Genomic DNA, 21,289 nt, shown 5'->3' with positions numbered 1-21,289 from the left:
AGTAGCCTATCTCTATGCATTACTTTAAAATATCATGTTCTTTCTTTCTTATATTATTTAATGTTCAGTCTGTGACTCCCATTCTATGTTACAAAACGTCTGTGTTCAAGCAACCAATCTTGGCTTGGGAGGATGGCTGCTACAAGTGGGCCATCCAGGAGTAGAATCAGTGGTGGGTTGCTCATCCCGTTCCAACCGGTCTTAGCACCTGCGCGATGCTCCAGCTGCTCGCGGAGAATCGCGCAGGCGGTGTATGTGCCATGCCCCTGCGTGGAAGTGCAGAAGCCTTCAAAGTCCGGTAAGGAGCGCAGGCGGGCGGGTGGGCCCTTCGGCGTTCCCGGAAGTTACTTACTTCCAGGTTCACTGACCAACCGGTTTGCAGGGACCACCGCGAACCGGTTGAAACCCGCTCCTGAGTAGAATTATCCCATGCATTCTCCTAACCACTTTTCTTATATAATAACTCTACTCCATGATAATATCTTTGAGACCTTCTGGGACCTCAAAGTTCTTTATTGTGCTTGATTTTTCAGTTATGTAAGTACCGTGTTTCCCTGAAAATAAGTCAGGGTCTTATTTTCTTTTGACTCCCGAAATAAGCACTTGGCCTAATTTTCGGGGGAGTCTTATTATTTTTGAGGTGCAGGAGGTTCCTTAACCTCGGCTTGCAGCCCGTGGATCAACTGATCCAGAGAGGTCCGGAAGTTCTGTTTCTGGCACACTCTTGCCATAAATTTCTGTTTTTGGCACATTTTTGCCAGACCTAGCATCGCTGAGCCTCCTTGTGGCTTCCCATGTAAACAGCACGAGGTGAGGAGGTAAGGTGACGGGGGTGGGAAGGGGGGGAACATGCCCCATGCACCCCACCTGCACCTGGGGCATGTTCCCCTCCTTTCCCCCCTGAGGAGAGAACTAGCTGCGCATGTGCTTCAAAGGCCTTATTTTAAGGGGAGGGCTAATTTTAGTGCATGCGTCAAAAAGTCTTAGTTTCAGGGAAACACGGTAGTCTTGTGCTAAAAAGCTGGATGCAAAAAAGCTGGATGCAAATCAAAATGTCTCCGTTTCCATGTTTTTAATCCTTATTTTCTATTTTTCAGAGTATTGACATGGCACATCAGAATATGGTGCAAGGACATGTTTTATCGGTAGAGGTTTGGTAGAGGGACAGTCAAATAAACAGAAGTCCTCTTTCTTACCTTGAGAATCCAGCTTCTGAAAGACGCCGGTAAAATAAAGACAATATTGAGGGCATTTTCATTCATTGTAGTGGATGTAATGTAAATCTTATAATTTAGCTAAGGCATAGTATTCATATCTGCGCAACGCTGGATTAAGATTCACTTGCTCAAAGGAAGCGTTTCCCAATGTTAGTAACTTTAAGATGTTTGGACTTCAGCTGCTACAATTCCCTCCAACGTATTGACGGGGGAAATTGGCAACTGAAGTGCACAGAGCTTAAATTTATCATGCTCTAAACAATTATCTGTTTGTTTAGAACTTGCTCAATGAAAAACAGACTCCTATGGGTATTTTATAGGAGCCCTGTCTAGAATATAATGATTTACTGTTTTGTTCTCTTTCCAAAATGCCCAGAAGGAGATGAAAATATATTTGGAGGGTATTATTTTCCCCCCTCCTTCTTCCATTTCCTTGATGAGGGAAGGCCACTATCATGATCATAGGAACGGCAATGCTGAAAGGTTCAAGAGACAGAGTCCTTCCTTAGCCATTCATTTATTTATTCATTTTAGATCACCTGGACAAGTGGTGGGTTGCAGGCAGTATGCCCTGGTATGGGCGTACCGGAGACAGCCCAGAGCACTGGATACCGTTCCGGTCTGGTGCTCCGGAGGGCCCACACACCCGCCCGAGCTCCTTACTGGAGTTTAAATGCTTCTGCGCTTCCGTGTAAGTGCATGGCGCATACAGCGCCTGCGCGACACTATGTGGAGCAGCTGGATTGTCGCGATGGCACTTGAACACATGCACGCACTGCGTGTGTGTGCGCTGCGCGCATCCATGAGGACGCTCCCAGCCCTGTTCCAACCGTACCAGTTGGAACGGAATTTGTAACCCACCACTGACCTAGACCTTACGTTATTTAGCAGCTTACAGACAACAGAACCTCCATGGTATAATAATGATATGATAGAAATTATAAATTATCATAGTAAAGCAACATGGATAGTTAAGTGAACAATGAGAAACAACATAAAAGTGGAATTTAGCACATACTTGACAAGGTCAGTCTATAGTAAAACTTCCATGACATTAAGAGTGTGTACATAGGTAAAAATGTGTACATATGTGAATACCCAAGAAACTTTAATGTTGACATTGCTAAGGATGTTGCTAATGCTGAGAATGAATTTTGAGAGCTCAGAATGCTGAATGCTGAGAACGTTGAATTCTTCATGCTGGTGAGCAATTGAAGTCCACAAATATTTGTTAAGATGTTGTTAAGATTGAGAAGCTCTATTCTAGTTGCTGCGAAAGGCTCTCTTTTCTCCCCCCCCCAACATCATGTCCTCCATGTTTTCCAGGTATTCATCAAACGTAGACAAAGAATTGACGTTGCTGAAAATGGTTGCAGATAATGGCCGAGAGATTGGAATGTTTAGGTGAGAACTTTTTTGAAAACAGGGAGGAATTCAACCCAGGCAGACTATATTGGTTCATTTTATTCCCAACAGGGCTGTTACAGGCTACATATAAAGGCTGGTATAGAAAGGTAGATTGGGATAAAGCAGTGAAAGGATCTAGCTTAAACATACAGGTGAACTTGAATGGCCAAAGGTAGCCTTGAGCCTTGGTCTTCTTTTTTCAAGTTCATCACCTTTATCCTATTTCATACGTTCTCTGATGAGTTGGTGAAGTTGAAATTCAAGAAAGATGGATGGGTAAAGAAAATAAAGTTGAGAAAAGCTGACTTGTGTGATGAAGAACAAAAGAAGGGAAATAAGACCATACCCCATGGTATTGAAAGTATAGCTTGCTGGGAGATAGGTTAAACATGTATTCCAGCTGATTAATCAATAATTGATTGCTTACTAGCAGTCTGCATACTAGCAGCTTCCCTTTCAAGGAGGGAAGAAGAAGGGCTTTAAAACAGAGGTTTTTCTCACATTTTAAGCTGTTCAGAGTCATTTGTGAGATGTGCGGCAAATAAATGTAATAATAAGTGAGTAAAAAGAAATGGATTAGAGATAGATAGATGATAGATAGATAGATAGATAGATAGATAGATAGATAGATAGATAGATAGATAGATAGATAGATAGAACTTGCCTCCAGAAGTTGTGAATGCTCCAACCCTGGACATTTTTAAAGAAGATGTTGGATGACCATTTGTCTAAAGTGGTGTAGGGTTTCCTGCCTGAGCAGGGGGTTGGACTAGAAGACCTCCAAGGTCCCTTCCAACTCTATTCTAATCTAGATAGATAGATAAGTGACAGACAGACAGACAGACAAAGACTGACTGAATTTTTGGATAGGAAGTGTTAAATCATATATGGTTAGTTGCCTAGCCTTTGGTAATAGATGGCATAGAAGTAAGTAAGTAAGTAAACAAGTATTCTCCTAACAGCTTTCCCTTCTTTGATTTTTTTTACTAGCTGGTTTGCCGTTCATCCTGTCAGTATGAACAACAGCAACCTTTTAGTAAATAGTGACAATACTGGCTATGCAGCTTATCTCTTTGAACAAGAGAAGAATGAAGGATATCTTCCAGGAAAGGTAAGGACAATTAATGTTCATCATTGTATACAACAAAGTAAGTTGTGTTAGCCTTCTAATGAATGTAGCTAGTAGCAATAGCAATAGCAATAGCAGTTAGACTTATATACCGCTTCATAGGGCTTTCAGCCCTCTCTAAGCGGTTTACAGAGTCAGCATATCGCCCCCACAGTCTGGGTCCTCATTTCACCCACCTCCGAAGGATGGAAGGCTGAGTCAACCTTCAGCCGGTGAGATTAGAACCGCCGAACTGCAGATAACAGTCAGCTGAAGTGGCCTGCAGTACTACACCCTAACCACTGCGCCACTTCGGCTCCAGTAGTTCAAATAGTGGTTGGCAGTGGCTGACAGCGACCCAGAGTTTTATACGGGAAATGTTATATTTCTATGTGAAGATCTTGGGATTTGCATCTGGGACCATTCCCATTCAATGCATGAAATAATAGCCCCAAATGATTATTCCCCATTAGGTTTTAAACCCTGTTTAAGATATTATTAGTACTTTAGATTTTATCAATAAACTAAAGTTCAACTAAGGGATGTGGTGGCTCAGTGGCTAAGACGCTGAGCTTGTCGATCAGAAAGGTCGGCAATTTGGCGGTTCAGATCCCTAGCGCCGTGTAACGGAGTGAGCTCTCTTTACTTGTCCCAGCTTCTGCCGACCTAGCAGTTCGAAAGCATGTAAAAATGCAAGTACAAAAATAGGAACCACCTTTGCTAGGAAGGTAACAGCGTTTCGTGCACCTTCTGCATAAAAGAGCTGAGGTGGCGCAGTGGTTAGGGTGCAGTACTGCAGGCCACTTCAGCTGACTGTTATCTGCAGTTCAGCGGTTCTAATCTCACCGGCTCAAGGTTGACTCAGCCTTCCATCCTTCCGAGGTGGGTAAGTCTCCTAGAGTCAGGAACGACTAGCCTATATGTGTGAGGGGAATCTTTACCTTTACCTAAAATTCAACTATGTTACTCTCCAGAAGCATTGCAAATTTTGTTCCTAGAATTCCAGGTCCTATTGACCAAGAAATTTGGAGATTATACTCATAGTACAATTGAGGAGGTTAAGGTGAGGAGGCTAAATTGTGTTCCTTTCTTCAGTTGGCAGGTGAAATGTGGGACAGTAGCTCACTCTTCTGGAGTTCTAGGAAGTCTTCATAATTGGTTCTATTCCCAGACATGTGGGTGATGCGTTTATTGGTCCTTTGATGTGGATTGATTTGTTATTGTTTGATTGCTTTGGTCTGGGTTTCCTGTGGGGTTGTATATTATTAACTGTTTTTTTATTGTTTTTGGATTTTGAAAGCCACCCAGACTTTATATATAAATAATAATTATATCCCAGATCCTTGGAAAGAACTAAAGAGATGCATCAAAACGCTAAATCCAGTCTGAACATCTGGCTGACTGTGCAACGAACCCAGTGGTGGGTTTCAAAAACTGGTCGAACCTACTCTGTGGGTGTGGCCTCCTTTGTGGGAGTGGCTTGCCACCCATGTGACCGGATGGGAGTGGCTTGCCACCCCTGTAACCAGATATGAAGATGCCGACGACACTTGTCAGAACCACCTTAAATTACCTCACACACAGCACTGGCATGCATAAGAATATGATGTAAACTTGTTTCTTAAAAGGCATCTTTGGTTTGCGTTAAAACAACTTCAACACACTCAATGTTCTGATTGCACCACAAACGCAGTAGTCATCCTTACCTTTCACAGAGGCACTGAGCTTTATAAATATGAGCATTATAGTGTAGAATAATCATATCCCAGTGGTGGGTTTCAAAAATTTTTGGAAGCTCTTCTGTAGGTGTGGCCTGCTTTCCGGGTCCACTGGTGGAACCTCTTCTAACCAGTTCAGTAGATTTGACTAACCGAATAGGTGCGAACTGGTAGGAACCCACCTCTGAACGAACCATAATAACGAAGCTTGGCAGTGCAAATGAAATGAAATAAATACAAGGAAGCAAACTTTCATTTCCATGTGACTACTCACAAAATCTGAAAGGAGAGAATATTGCTTGAAGGTGGCAGGCAATTAAAACATTGCAGTAAATGTCAGATCTCATTTAAGAGCCATTTTGTTAAGATTCTGAGCAATAATGTTGCGGGATCAACGGGAGCCGCCGATATGACTTTCTTCCTCTTTCAGGGTCCCTTCGTAGCAGCGTTTACGTCTGCTAACTTGGGTGATGTGTCTCCGAATACAAAGGGCCCACATTGCATCAACACTGGGGATCCATGTGAAAACATGGAGAATTACTGCCCTGTAGGTGGGGTAAGTATTGGATCAAAAGTGTGTGCATTTCGTGGTTGAAATTATATGGGGTTTCATGTACCTTCCTCTGATATATATATCAAAGTTACTCAGAAGAAAAATACCAAGAACTTTATGAATTCAACTCTACTTAAGACTGACTTTCAAAGAGAGCAACTGATTGATTTCAGGATAAGTTGCCTAATAGATGACTCTTCAAAATGCTCAAGATTCTATTCTATTCTATTTATTAAATTTATAGGCCGCCCAATCCCGAAGGACTCCGGGCGGCTTATAGAAATAAAATTTTAAGAAAAAGGTTAAAAAGACAAACACAGGAGAAAAAATTAAAAGAAACACATCATGCACCCAGTCTAAGCGGGGCTGGACCTCGGTCAAGAGGTCAACAGCCCCAGGCCTGCTGGAATAGCCAGGTTTTAATAGCTTTTCGGAAGGCCATGAGAGTGGGTAAGGTCCGGATCTCTGGGGGTAACTGATTCCAAAGAGTCGGAGCGGCAACAGAGAAGGCCTTCCTCCGAGGCGCGGCCAGCTGACATTGTCTAGCTGATGGCACCTGGAGAAGGCCCACCCTGTGCGATCTTATCGGTCTTAGGGAGGTGTGCGGCAGAAGACGGTCTCGTAGATATCCGGGTCCTTGGCCATGTAGGGCTCAGATGGTCTAAGTTCCCACAGATAATTAAAAGCAATCATTCAATTGTGCCTTTGATTACCTCATAATCCACTGACTGTTGGATAATAAAAGAAGAATACTTTATTGTCATTGTACACAGTGTACATACACAGTGCACCCATACAACAAAATTCACATAACACCCAGAGACCAGGCCCAACACACATGACAATTTAATAAATAGAATAGAATAGAATAATTGTATTATTTTCTTTAAGCAAGGCAGTCAGTTTAGCTATCTCTGCTAACTCCAGCTATTTGTCCATAAATGTCTCAGCATATGTAACATCAAAGTTTCACCTCCCACCCCCCGCCAAGCTCTTTATTCATTAAGCCCAAGAGAAAAGTCTCTGGTTTTATCTTTATATTCACTTTAAAAATCTGCTATATTAAGATGTGAACCCTGCTCCTCTCTCTTTGCTTTATCACAAGTCCACCGTAAATGGTAAAAGGTTCCTTATTTACATTTGAATGTTTGTTGAATGTTTATTTCATTTATATGCTGCCCTTTTCCCCCGAAGGGGGACTCAGGGCGGCTCACAACTCAAACCAGGGAAGGGGGGGATACAGACAAATTAACAACAACACAAAAAAACAATACATGATTTAAAAACACACAACAATCATACCATTCGAGACGGGGGCAACGGTTCTTTAGCCCCAGGCCTGTCGGAACAGCCAGGTTTTAAGGGCTTTGCGGAAGGCCTGGAGGGTGGTGAGGGTGCGAATCTCCACGGGGAGCTCGTTCCAGAGGGTCGGAGCAGCCACAGAGAAGGCTCTCCTCCGGGTAGTCGCCAGTCGACACTGGCCGGCGGATGGAATTCGGAGGAGGCCTAGTCTGTGGGATCTAATCGGTCTGGTGGAGGTAATTGGCGACTACCTATTTACATTTCCAACATTCATTTGAAGCACCTTTATAACTGGGTTATAATTGGAATTTACAATTGAGGGAATAAAGATAAAAAGGAAGTAAGTGGGCACAAAGATAAAGGATGGTCAACCACTTATCTTTCCCCATCTAATTTGTTGTTCTGAAATCCAATTTAGGCTAGGATGTGCATTGCTTCAGGTCCTGGGAACGACATGCTTCAGAGCACACAAATAATTGGGAGACACATCTACTCAAATGCAAAGGTATGTCTAAAATTATAACGTTTTAGGAAAATATAGATGTTAAGGGCTGGCATCTAACTCCTATATTTTCTAGGAAAGCATTCTAGGAAAACATGGATGCTAGAATCTTAACATTCTAGGAAAATATAGATGATAGAGATTGTCACTTTTCTAATAATTTGCTTTTAACTAGAATATTTTTCCATTAAAAACTTTATTTAGCAATGATGATGAATTATGAATTAAATACAGATATGAAAAGATGATAAATACTTTGTTTCTCTGAAAATAAGACAAGGTCTTATTTTCTTTTGACACCCGAAATAAGCATTTGGCTTTATTTTGGGGGAGGTCTTATAATTTTTGAGGTGCAGGAAGCGGCGAGCATGATCACCTCATGGCTGCTGCTGTGTTGCAATATTTTGGGGGAGGGCTTATTTTCTGGGGGGAGGGCTTGTTTTAGTGCATGTGCTCAAAAGCCCAATTGGGCTTATTATCTGTGGAGGTCTTATTTTCAGCAAAACAGGTGGATGATAGAGATGATAGAAATAGAGACAGACTGATATATGTATGTATGTATGTATATATGTATGTATGTGTTGCATTTGTGCTGATAAATAAATAAAGGGAGACTAGTATAGATCTATTTCAAGCTATTTAGCTCTCAGCATATAGATAGATAGATAGATAGATAGATAGATAGATAGATAGATAGATAGATAGATAGATAGATGATAGATAGATAGATACAAATAGATAGATAGATAGATAGATAGATAGAGAGAGAGAGAGAGAGAGAGAGACAGACAGACAGACAGACAGACAGACAGACAGACAGACAGACAGACAGACAGATATTAGAATAGATCATATTCAATGTAAAGATTTATTGCTGTGTAGCACCTGACAAACACTGGGAAAAACTGTCTTTAGGCCCCTGCATTAACTTTGCCGCACTTTACTATGGACCTAAATTTTGTTCAAACAGATTGTAAGGTTCAGGAAGGGTACAAACTATGCTTCATTACTACCACAACTCCCGTATCTCCAATTAAACTACCCATTGGGGATAGGAGGAAGTTGACGGACATCATAGCTGTTTTCTAACCTTATCTTATCTGGTTAGAAAATCTCACTTCCTAACTAGTAAGAAACCATGGTTGTATACGTTATATTGGGAAAAAACAAAATCCTTTTCCCTTGATGAAGAGTTTTACCCTTCTGTCAGGGTGAGAGCTTGATTGCAGCTATTTCTATCTCAGGATTTAATGTCTCTTCTACCTGATAGGTTCGTTGAAGAAATGATGCCTGTTGTTGAATTGCAAATCATAGTAGCTTCCGCTACTATAGTAGCTTCCCCTTGTATGTCTAATGATGAGGGTCCCTGGGAGTTGCAGTTCAGAAGTCCAGAACGTCCCTACCACGCGTACAGATCCACACTTGAACAATACATATGGGCTCACATTCAGTAATACAATGGTCACCAGATTTGAGTGATGATTGGTTCTCATTTGTATTTCAGGAAATATATATGAAGGCCTCAAAAGAGATTGATGGTCCCATCAGCTCAATTCATCGATGGGTGGACATGAGTAACGTCACTGTTCAGCTGAACTCTACACACACGGTAGTGTACCCCCATGGTGATGTTTCAGGCAGACAGTATCAATACAGAAGTATTTACAATGCAGACCATAACTCTTTACATTGTTTATAAGAGCCGAGGTGGCGCAGTGGTTAAATGCAGCACTGCAGGCTACCTCAGCTGACTGCAGTTCTGCAGTTCGGCTGTTCAAATCTCACCGGCTCAAGGTTGATTCAACCTTCCATCCTTCCGAGGTGGGTAAAATTGGGGGCGATATTGTTGTTGGGGGTGATAGGCTGACTCTGTAAACGGCTTAGAGGGGGCTGAAAGCCCTACGAAGCGGTATATAAGTCTAACTGCTATTGCTATTGCTATTTTGTCTTTTTTCCAAAGGGTAAAACATGCAAACCAGCTTTGGGATACAGCTTTGCTGCAGGTACCATAGATGGGACAGGAATGTTCAATTTTACTCAAGGCAAGTAGAAAGAAATATAGACAGATTTTATTTATTACTATTACTCTGTTCCACAGCATCCCCCAAGCTACTGGTCTGCATATGTGATGGGACTGCAGATTCTCAAATTCTCAGCCACCATGTTCTGCAGAGCATCTGAGCTTGGAAGACAAATTTGGAGAGCCAGCTTGGGGAAATAGCTATGGTGGTGGGCTAGAAATAAGGAGACTGTGAATTGTAGGTCTCCCAAAACCAAGATTGACTTTGGGCCAATTAGACTCTCCAAGTTCAATGCATTTCACAGGGTTGTTATTGTGGGGAAAATAATGAGCCGAGGTGGCGCAGTGGTTAGGGTGCAGTACTGCAGGCCACTTCAGCTGACTGTTATCTGCAGTTCAGCGGTTCTAATCTTACCGACTCAAGGTTGACTCAGCCTTCCACCCTTCCGAGGTGGGTGAAATGAGGACCCACACTGTGGGGGCGATATGCTGACTCTGTAAACCGCTTAGAGAGAACTGAAAGACTGACAATCTTTCTCACATCTGCAACTTCTATTTAAAAAAAATAGATTGCTCTTAATATCAGGCATCCTTAACTTTACAATTAGTCCTCACCATCAATCAGAACAAATGATTTATACATGTAAACATTTGAGATGAGTTTCTTGTTTGTTTGTTAAAAGGAAAAGGTCCTGAAACTAGAAATCTGTAAAACGCCTCTTGACAATTATAGGTTGTATAAATTATACTCTCTTTTTTTCAAAACAAACTAAAAGCACAAGAATGTGTACTTTTATGTTAGTTTTGGTTCCTGCCAACTACATGGATAAATTCCTGTTGGCCAACATTTTCAGAAGTTTCAAGTTTCAAGTTTAATTTTATTTATAGGCCTCCCAATCCCGGAGGACTCCGCACGGCTTACAGAGAGAGGAAAGAAAATAAAATAAAATAAAATTAAAATAGACAAGTTAAAAAAAAATGATCTTCTTCCTAAGGATGAGAGAGAGGAATGGCTCAAACTCATTCTATAACTCACAGTTTCCCAGCTTCCTTTTTTAAAATTCCTGTACCAAACTGGTTCTTTTTTAATGCCATTTGCTATAATGCCATTAGGTGTTGTTAAATATTTCATGTTAATTCAATAATGTATTTTAATATGGTGGAAAGCATTCTACTTTTACATGCTTTTTTTAAACAGGCACCACGGAAGGCGACCCGTTCTGGGATTCTGTCGTTGATACTATCCTTGTTGGACCATCCAATGAATCGATAGAATGCCATAAACCTAAGCCTATTCTATTACCTTTAGGAGAGGTATGCACCGTTAGCAGTGGTGGGATTCAAAATTTTATTTATTTATTTATTTATTTATTTATTTATTTATTTATTTATTTATTTATTTATTTATTTATTAGGATTTGTATGCCGCCCACTCCCAGGGGACTCTGGGCGGCTCACAATAGACAAGAAACATTTAAATTTAAAAAATAGAAATAAGATATAAAATATATAAAAAAAAACTATTAAAATTCACATCAACCATTCTATCTAGGCGGGGCTGGATATTAATCAACAGCCCCAGGCCTGCCGGAACAGCCAGGTCTTGATGGCTTTATGGAAGGCCGAGAGAGTGGGTAGGGTCCGGATCTCTGCAGGTAGTTCGTTCCACAGGGCCGGCGCAGCAACAGAGAAGGCCCTCCCCCGGGGAGTCGCCAACCAGATTGTCCGGTTGACGGCACCCGGAGGAGGCCCAACCTGTGCGATCTTGTTGGTCGTTGGGAGGTAAGTGGCAGGAGGCGGTCTCTCAGGTAGCCAGGTCCTAAACCATGAAGGGCTTTAAAAGTAATGACTAGCACCTTGAAGCGCGTCTGGAGACCAATAGGAAGCCAGTGCAGCTCGCGGAGGATAGGTGTAATATGGGTGTATCCAGATACACCAAATATCGCTCGCACGGCTGCGTTCTGGACCAGCTGTAGTCCATTTTTTACTACAAATTCTATGGGCGTGGCTTGGTGGGCATGGCAAGGGAAGGCTACTGTAAAATCTCCATTCCCTCCCCACCAGGGGTGGGTTCCAGTGGGCACTACAGCTGGTTTGCTTGAGTGCGTGCCATGAATGCGCAGTTGATGTACACTGCCTGTGTATGTGCAGTGTGATTGAAATTTTTCTGTCCATGTGCAGATCTGAAAAACAAGATGGTGGTGGGGGTGTCGCAGGTCTGGGTCGCTGCCAGTTCCAGTGACCTAGGCCACCAAACCAATACCGGTTTGGCCGAACTGGTCCAAACCGGTAGGAACCCATCACTGCTCCCCACTCCAGGGGAAGGTTACTGCAAAATTCCCATTTCCTCCCGATCAGCTGGGACTCGGGAGACAGAAAATAGATGGGGGCGAGGCCAGTCAGAGGTGGTATATAGTACAGTTCAGAGCCGAGGTGGCGCAGTGGTTAGAGTGCAGTACTGCAGCCACTTCAGCTGACTGCTAAGCTGCAGTTCGGCGGTTCAAATCTCACCGGCTCAAGGTTGACTCAGCCTTCCATCCTTCCGAGGTGGATAAAATGAGGACCCAGATTGTTGGGGGCGATATGCTGACTCTGTAAACCGCTTAGAGAGGGCTGAAAGCCCTATGAAGCGGTATATAAGTCTAACTGCTATTGCTATTGCTATTCTCCAAACTACTCAAAATTTCTACTACCAGTTCTCTAGAATAATGGTCATATTTTCTGAAGTTTCAGGAATTTGGAATTCTAGATTTATTGTGTTTAGGTGTTCTGAATCTATCAGACAATTTGGGTATCATATTTCTAAAAGGCTCTGCTGGAAAACAGTAAGGAATCAATTCTAGGGATTGGTTTGAGAGTTCTATGCGTTCACTTTGCCCCACCCACTTCTAATCCCTTGAGTGACAAAGGAGAGTAATGTGGTTTTATTGTTGATGATATTATTTAATATAAAGGCTGATCTAAGATTTCCCCTTCTCTCTTGAAATGCTTCAGCTTATCAAGCCTTACCAGTGGCAGTCCGATATAGTTGACATCCAGATGTTTACCATTGGATCTACAGCCTTCGTGGCTGTTCCAGGAGAGTTTACGTATGAATTTATATTCTGTCTTTTATAATATAACTCAGGCACATTCTGTGTATTTTATGGCTAGCTTAGAAAAAGAAAGCAGGTTTATTTAGGAGGAAAGGCTTGTTCTAGAGGACAGATAGTGGGAAATATAGAAAGATAGATGAGATCAGCCAGAATTGGTGTGATAGATGGAAATTTGAGGAACTGAAAACCCACATATATCTGAAAGGCAATAGATTGCAGAAGCCTGTAGCAGGCAATACTCTGCTTATTTACTATAAAATTAACAGGACAAAATTAAAGCCAGTGATTGACATTACGATATTGATTTAATTTAATTTAAGGGGCTTAAAGTGTAATCCCCCACTTTCGTTAATTTAAGAACATCCCCTTAAATTAACCGAGTCTTGAATAGCATGTTTAAGCCCTACTTTTTTTTTTTTAAAAAAGTGACAAGTGAATAATGACTCAACTATTTGGTTAGTCTCCATAGATTTTTATTGTATAAGAGCAGATAGGAAACTGTTTTGGTATCTATTCTCTTGCTTAAGGATTATCTTTAAGTTTTTTGTAAAGAGAATAGTCTAACAATCTTCTTTGAGAATCAACAGTTCTTTAGAAAGGTATGGAAACTGATACTCCTTTTTTGCATGTATGCTTATCTTCTAGGACAATGTCTGGCCGAAGACTTCGCGAAGCTGTGCAAAAAGTAAGTTTTAGAATAAGAAAGGAATTAGTAAATGGGGCAGAGGGATTTTTTGCAGACATTAATGTAATAGCCTGTAATTATTTTGAGACAGCCTATTAAATTTTAACACACTTCTGTTTGCCTTTGTGGTCAATGACCATAATAAAATAGTTTATTCTAATTATTTATCGTATTTTCTTTCCCCCCCCCCAAAACTGCTAGCCATGGTATAAAACTTGAACGCATGAAAAAATGCTACCCCTTGTTCTGAATTCAAAATGGTCTTCCTTCCTTCCTTCCTTCCTTCCTCTCCTTCTCTCTCCCTCTCTCTCTCTCTCTTTCTCTTTGTCTGTCTGTCTGTCTGTCTGTCTGTCTGTCTGTCTCTCTCTCTCTCTCTCTCTCTTTCTTTCTTTCTTTCTTTCTTTCTTCACTCTTCTTCTGTTTCATAGGAATTTGAAATTCAAGGAAAAGCAGGAATGGATATTATAATTTCAGGACTGGGCAACGTTTACACCCACTATGTAACTACTTATGAAGAATATCAGGTAATTAACCAGTAATATTCTTAAAACAAAAATAAGTAGCATGAATGATTTGCAAGTACAGTTTGTAGAAAATTTGGTTTTCTGTTGGGATTATGAAGTAGTCATGAATTCATAGATCTTCATGTCTCACTTTGTAGGTTCAACGATATGAAGGAGCGTCCACCATTTTTGGACCACACACACTTTCTGCCTATATACAGTTATTTCAAGGCCTGGCCAGAGCTATTGCTACGGTAATAACAAATTGCAATTATGCAGTGTTAAAGAATATCTGATTCTTAATTACAAGGGAAATAGGTTGCAATCTGTAGAGGTATACCTATGATATAAGCAGTGGTGGGTTTCAAAATTTTTTCGAACCTACTCTGTGGGTGTGGCCTCCTTTGTGGGAGTGGCTTGCCGCCCATGTGACCAGATGGGAGTGGCTTGCCGCCCATGTGACCGGTTTGCGTTAAAACAACTTCAACACACGCAATGTTCTGATTGCCCCACAAACGCAGTAGTCATCCTTACCTTTCACAGAGGCACTGAGTTTTATAAATAGGAGCATGATAGTGTAGAATAATCATATCCAAGGACCAGTGATGGGTTTCAAAAAAGTTTGGAACCTCTTCTGTAGGTGTGGCCTGCTTTCTGGGTCCACTGGTGGAACCTCTTCTAACTGGTTCGGTAGATTTGACGAACCGGTTCTACCGAACTGGTGTGAACTGGTAGGAACCCACCTCTGGATATAAGGTTTCAAAAGAGCTGCTGCATTCTGTTGTGGAAATTTTCCATCAATATAAACTCTAAACAAGTGATTTTGTTCTTCATAACAGCACCTCCCATCACCCATAAATGTATTGTTAATCTATGCTGACTACTGACTATAATCCATGCAAAAATTATTCAAGAGAATTATTTTTTTGCGGGGGGGTTCAAGTACATTCCCAGCGTAAACAAGCAGCAAAGTGTGAATAATATTGCTTCTGTAGCTTGCTATGGGAATTTAAAACTAAGCTTGTGTATTTCAAGGCGGAATGGGAGAACCTGTCACAGCCTTCTCACCATCAGTCCACCCTGGCCAACTCACCATTGACAACTTGTCACAGGACAACTTGTTGCTGGACAATTCAACAATTTAATTATTAAATAGCAATAGCAATAGCAGTTAGACTTATATACCGCTTCATAGGGCTTTCAGCCCTCTCTAAGCGGTTTCCAGAGTCAGCATATTGCCCCCAACAACAATCCGGGTCCTCATTTTACCCACCTCAGAAGGATGGAAGCCTGAATCAACCTGGAGCCAGTGAGATTAGAACCGCCGAACTGCAGATAGCAGTCAGCTGAAGTGGCCTGCAGTACTGCACTCTAACCACTGCTCCACCCCGGCTTTAAAAGAATTAAAAATTATTTTAATTATTGTCACTTACATTTCATTTTGTCCCCCCCTTTGGTATTCTTTCTTTAATGATTCTATTCCATGGGTGTCAAATTTGATCATGTCATGTGACATCACGTGATGTTTTTGCCTTTGCGGAGCTGGGGTGGGCGTGGCCTGCCTGTGATGCATCTTGTCCGCGGGCTGCCAGTTTGCCTATTCCATTATTTCTTTAACATTAGTGTAATTCTTCAAGGAGCCCGTAAATGAAAACAAGGGGAAAAGTAAAATGAAGATTTGGAAGAGGATACGGAAATACCGAACAGGATCTCTCAACTCCGTGCATTAGAATATTTTTATTATATAATTCCTCTCCTTTTTCTCCCCCTTTGCTTTATTTCCTGGTTAAGATTAAAGCACCTTTCATTCCAAACTGAATTACCTTTTTTTTTTCCAGAATACCACTCAAAATTTACCAAATATTCCAGAGCCACCCATCTTAAACGTAACAAGCCTGAATTTGTTGCCTCCTGTTATTGATAAAAAGCCAGCTGGTAAGAAGTATGGTGATGTTCTCCAAGATGTTCGACCAATATACAAAGTGGTATGTATACTCTTCCCCCCCCCACACCCCAACCATTTTATTTGGCTGTTTTTTTAAACCTTGTTTAATCATATCATTTTGAGTGGTAATAGCAATAGCAATAGCAATTAGACTTATATACCGCTTCATAGGGCTTTCAGCCCTCTTTAAGCAGTTTACAGAGTCAGCATATCGCCCCCAACAATCCGGGTCCTCATTTTACCCACCTCGGAAGGATGGAAGGCTGAGTCAACCTTGAGCCGGTGAGATTTGAACAGCCAAACTGCAGAACTGCAGTCAGCTGAAGTAGCCTGCAGTGCTGCACTCTAACCACTGTGCCACCTCGGGTAGAACAAAATATGGATTAAAATATAAGAATGAAGAGGTGGCATAAAAGGGACAGTTAGAAGCTTGCTTAAAGGGACAGGGAAATGTCATCAGCCTTCAACCACATCTTCCAGCAAACGTCCCTATGTCCAAAGTCCAAAACCACAAGGTTCAATTAAAGTTCGCATAAAGACATGTAGTCCCAAGACAAAAGGAGAAGACTCCATCTCATTATAAGGCTTTTTCCTCAAGGTAACCACTAAGAAATGAGTTAGGTTTTTCCATGTGGCGCTGCTTTTGAGAATGTACAAGAACAAGTGCTTCGATAATGAAGGTTGTTCAGAATTTCCAATGCTAGCTACGTGTTAGCTTTCTGAACCTGGCTGCCAAATAAACTTTTCCTGTATTCCAGTGGTGGGTTTCAAAAATTGTTCGAACCTACTCTGTGGGTGTGGCCTCCTTTGTGGGAGTGGCTTGCCGCCCATGTGACCGGATGGGAGTGGCTTGCCGCCCATGTGACCGGATATGAAAGATGCTGACGACACTTGTCAGAACCACCTTAAATGACCTCACACACAGCACTGGCATGCATAAGAATAGGATGTAAACTTGTTTTTTAAAATGCACCTTTGGTTTGCGTGAAAACAACTTCAACCCACGCAATGTTCTGATTGCACCACAAACACACTAATCATCCTTACCTTTCACAGAGGCACTGAGTTTTATAAATATGAGCATGATAGTGTAGAATAATCCTATCCAAGGACCAGTGGTGGGTTTCAAAGAATTTTGGAAGCTCTTCTGTAGGTGTGGCCTGCTTTCCGGGTCCACTGGTGGAACCTCTTCTAATCGGTTCGGTCGATTTGACGAACCGGTTCTACCGAATAGGTGTGAACTGGTAGGAACCCACCTCTGCTGTATCCTGAGAAGTATAAGCCTGTCATTTTCTGCAACAGCAATATATTAGCTCACTACAGAGGTGGGTTCCTCCCAGTTTGGACTGATTCATTTGAATAGATAGTAACTAGGCTGGACATGTAAGTGTACCCATTCTATTCTCAGGTGCGCCATCTTGATTTTCTGTTGTGCACATGTGCACAGAAATGATTGATTTGTACCATGTGATGTGATTTCTCAACACTCATTCCATCTTTTTCACCCAGGGAGAGACTGCCGAAGTGCATTTCGTAGGAGCAAACCCAAGGAGTTCTACAGAATATATGGTGAGAGATGAAACCAACGGAAAGATTGCGCAGGAAAATTTGAGCGAGTCCTTAGATTTCCTGCATTTGACCAAATAATTCGGAGATGCAATGTCTGTTTATTTTATTTTCTCTCTCTCTCTCTTCCTCCCTCCCTTTTTCTCATCGTAATTGCAAATATGGAGAAGGAAGATGGGGAAGAGGAAACAAACGAACCCAAAAGATACAACTGTGATCTAAGGAGATCCTCTGATCTTATCCAATATTATATATATATAGTGTCACAACCCCTGGTATGCCCGAATATGGGAGGAAGCCTACTGCTTCCTTTCTCTGTCTATCGGCTCGTCACAAGAGACCATCCAGACAGAAACCCAATATTTTTACTGTTGTTGTATTTGTGCTGATAAATAAATAAAGGGAGACTAGTATAGATCTATTTCAAGCTATTTAGCTCTCATCAGCTAGCCATACCCTTACTGGGATTCGAACCTGGGCTGTATTACATCTTAGGCAGATGTGTTAACCACTAAGCCACAAGGTTCTCCTCCTTTATCAGCTGAGCTAGGGAAATAGGTATGTATTTAGTGTCACAACCCCTGGTATGCCCAAATATGGGAGGAAGCCTACTGCTTCCTTTCTCTGTCTATCGGCTTGTCACAAGAGACCATCCAGACAGAAACCCAATATTTTTACTATTGTTGTATTTGTGCTGATAAATAAATAAAGGGAGACTAGTATAGATCTATTTCAAGCTCGTCACAAGAGACCATCATGACAGAAAGCCATAATTTTTACTGTTGCCTGTGTTACATTTGTGTTGCATTTATATATATTTAATATCCATAACTAATAGTTTCTGAGGAGCTATTTTACAAGTGGGTATTTTACATCTCCATCACTGCTTATTTTTTCCAGGCCAATTTTACTTTCCTTACGGTGGAGAAACATGATAACATTTCTAAATGCTGGCAAGTGCTGCATGACGATGCCTCATGGGATACTCGGTAAGGAGTCCTGTCAAGACCTTATATATTTCGGCAGATGCTCAAAACCTTTTTCCAAAAACAGATGCACAGAATCCTTTGATGTCACTTTGGTCTTTTTAAAATATCAAAACAGTGCAGGGAGGTCAAAAATCAGCACTGGGACGTGCTTGGAAAGAGGTGTAAAGGTTCATTAATATCTGAAAAGTTCCTTTTTCTGGTCAAACCACTGCGCCGAGGTGGCGCAGTGGTTAGGGTGCAGTACTGCAGGCCACTTCAGCTGACTGTTATCTGCAGTTCAGCGGTTCTAATCTCACCGGCTCAAGGTTGACTCAGCCTTCCATCCTTCCGAGGTGGGTGAAATGAGGACCCAGACTGTGGGGGCGATTTGCTGACTCTGTAAACCGCTTAGAGAGGGCTGAAAGCCCTGTGAAGCGGTATATAAGTCTAACTGCTATTGCTATTGCTAACTGATAATACCTGAAACTAGACAATTATGGGGAGGATAGAGCTTGGGAGGAATGATTTCAACACTTTTCTATGTGCAATTGCGCCTGAATCAGCGCAATCATAGGATCTGGCATGCATCTATTCCCAGGTTCTATGCATGTGCTCTAGTGTTAATGGGAAGGGAGGGGAGAAACAAAATGTACTCATATAAACATTATGTAGATAAAATATAATGAGGACTCTTTAATCTGGGGACTGTTCCAGTTCATCCGTGAGCTTTGAAGTGAGAGGCTGATGAATATAATAATCCAAACGTTTGATATAATCATTCATTTGTACATATTGTGATGTTCAAGACTTTGAGCATAGATGAAAGGTAATTTCCAAGGTTGTTTTTAATTTTGCATTCTCTCCCTGAAGACATTGGCTTTAAAAGTAGAAGGCAGGAAGCGCTCCTCCTTTCTCCACAATGAATGAATAGCAATAGCAATTGTTAGACTTATATACTGCTTCATAGGGCTTTCAGCCCTCTCTAAGCGGTTTACAGAGTCAGCATATCACCCCCACAGTCTGGGTCCTCATTTCACCCACCTCGGAAGGATGGAAGGCTGAGTCAACCTTGAGCCTAGTGGGATTTGAACAGCCGAATTGCTGAACTGCAGTCAGCTGAAGTAGCCTGCAGTGCTGCATTTAACCACTGCGCCACCTCGGCTCCTGAATGATGATCCACAGAATGGATTATTCAAGGCATGGCATTTTGAGAGACTGTTTGCTAGTTTTTGATTAAATTTATTTTGTTAACTCAGTAGCAATAGCACTTAGACTTATACACCGCTTCATAGTTCTTTTATAGCCCTCTCTAAGCGGATTACAGAGTCAGCATCTTGCCTCCAACTCTCTGGGTCCTCATTTTACCCACCTCAAAAGGATGGAAGGCTGAGTCAACCTTGAGCCTGGTGGGATTTGAACTGCTGAACTGCAGCTAACAGTCAGCTGAAGTAGCCTGCAGTACTGCACTCTAACCATTGCGCCACCTGAGCTCAAGCAGTACCGCAGCGTGGATATAAATGCAGCAATTTTTCAGAAACTGCGAAATGAGATTATGCGATTAAACCCTGAGTTGAAATCATATTGAAACCCGAGCTTAATCTGCATTTCACTGAATCAGCCTGCATGAAGACAATCACTTTCATTCATGAAACTTGTTTTTCTCATTAGGTTGATCTGGAAGAAAGGCACGTTGGGCCAAAGTACATCTATAATAGAATGGCACATTCCAAAGGCCACTGAATCAGGAAAATACAGAATCCAATATTTTGGACACAGCAAAGAATTATTTAGTCCAATCCGGGCATTTAATGGGTCCTCTTCAACATTTGAAGTTTATAATTGGTGGTATCCTATTGAAAAGCATCAAGTTGCCCCTTTCAGCTTGAAAAAAAGGATAATCTCATAGCTCCTCCATTGTCCATTAAGACTTTGCAAGTTGCTATAGCAGAGAGAAAATGTACTATCTCTTTGACTGTGTGCAGCCTGCAGTTCCCAGTACTTTCAAACTTTGGAAACTCATTGTGTTTGCATACTGCTAAAATTTATTTTTGTCCGTTTTCCAACACAAACCAATCAGAAGCGAAAGAGGCTCCTAAATTTATCCCCTATTCTTTTCATTGAATTGCCACCTTGGTCAACGATGCCCACGAAACCATCCCAGAAATAAAAGACCTTGCAAAAAACATTGTTCATTTCTTTTCCGTGGCACGACAAAACCGCGCTCGTCAAAATAGCGGTGATAAAACCGCGTCGCTAAAGCCGCGACGTCATCGGCGCGCATCATCACCGCTGCGACAACAGCGCGGCGGCAGAAGGGCGCTTTAAAACAGCGCGGTGGCAGAAAGCCGATTTACATTAAGGTAAGGGTTAGGATTAGGTTTAGGGGTTTGCTTTAGGGTTAGGTTTGGGGTTAGGGTTAGGGTTAGGTTTAGGGTTAGGGTTAGGGTTAGGGTTAGGCTTAGGGTTAGGTTTAGGGTTAGGTTTAGGGTTAGGTTTAGGGTTAGGTTTAGGGTTAGGTTTAGGGTTAGGTTTAGGGTTAGGTTTAGGGTTAGGGGGGGTTAGGTTTAGGGTTAGGGTTAGGGTTAGGTTTAGGGTTAGGTTTAGGGTTAGGTTTAGGGTTAGGTTTAGGATTAGGTTTAGGGTTAGGTTTAGGGTTAGGTTTAGGGTTAGGTTTAGGGTTAGGTTTAGGTTTAGGTTTAG

At 41.8% G+C, this 21,289-nt stretch overlaps 1 protein-coding gene across 1 annotated transcript in view; it reads left to right on the top strand.

The window, feature by feature from the left end:
* The window catches only part of LOC116518356 (putative neutral ceramidase C), a 33,311-nt gene extending 12,702 nt beyond the window's left edge, over positions 1–20,609 (top strand). Inside the window, 16 exon segments of the mRNA XM_032231689.1 lie at positions 1,098–1,225; positions 2,544–2,621; positions 3,615–3,735; positions 5,881–6,006; positions 7,724–7,810; positions 9,312–9,416; positions 9,768–9,849; positions 11,026–11,141; positions 12,822–12,916; positions 13,568–13,607; positions 14,036–14,131; positions 14,269–14,364; positions 15,949–16,095; positions 17,565–17,624; positions 18,522–18,610; positions 20,258–20,609. Coding sequence (XP_032087580.1) covers positions 1,098–1,225; positions 2,544–2,621; positions 3,615–3,735; positions 5,881–6,006; positions 7,724–7,810; positions 9,312–9,416; positions 9,768–9,849; positions 11,026–11,141; positions 12,822–12,916; positions 13,568–13,607; positions 14,036–14,131; positions 14,269–14,364; positions 15,949–16,095; positions 17,565–17,624; positions 18,522–18,610; positions 20,258–20,495 — 1,704 coding nt within the window. The 3' untranslated portion in view covers positions 20,496–20,609.
* The last annotated feature ends 680 nt before the right edge of the window (positions 20,610–21,289 follow it).

This window comes from Thamnophis elegans, chromosome 15 (assembly GCF_009769535.1).
Source record: "Thamnophis elegans isolate rThaEle1 chromosome 15, rThaEle1.pri, whole genome shotgun sequence".
NCBI lineage: Eukaryota > Metazoa > Chordata > Lepidosauria > Squamata > Colubridae > Thamnophis > Thamnophis elegans.
This window is presented reverse-complemented; position numbering and strand designations above follow the sequence as displayed.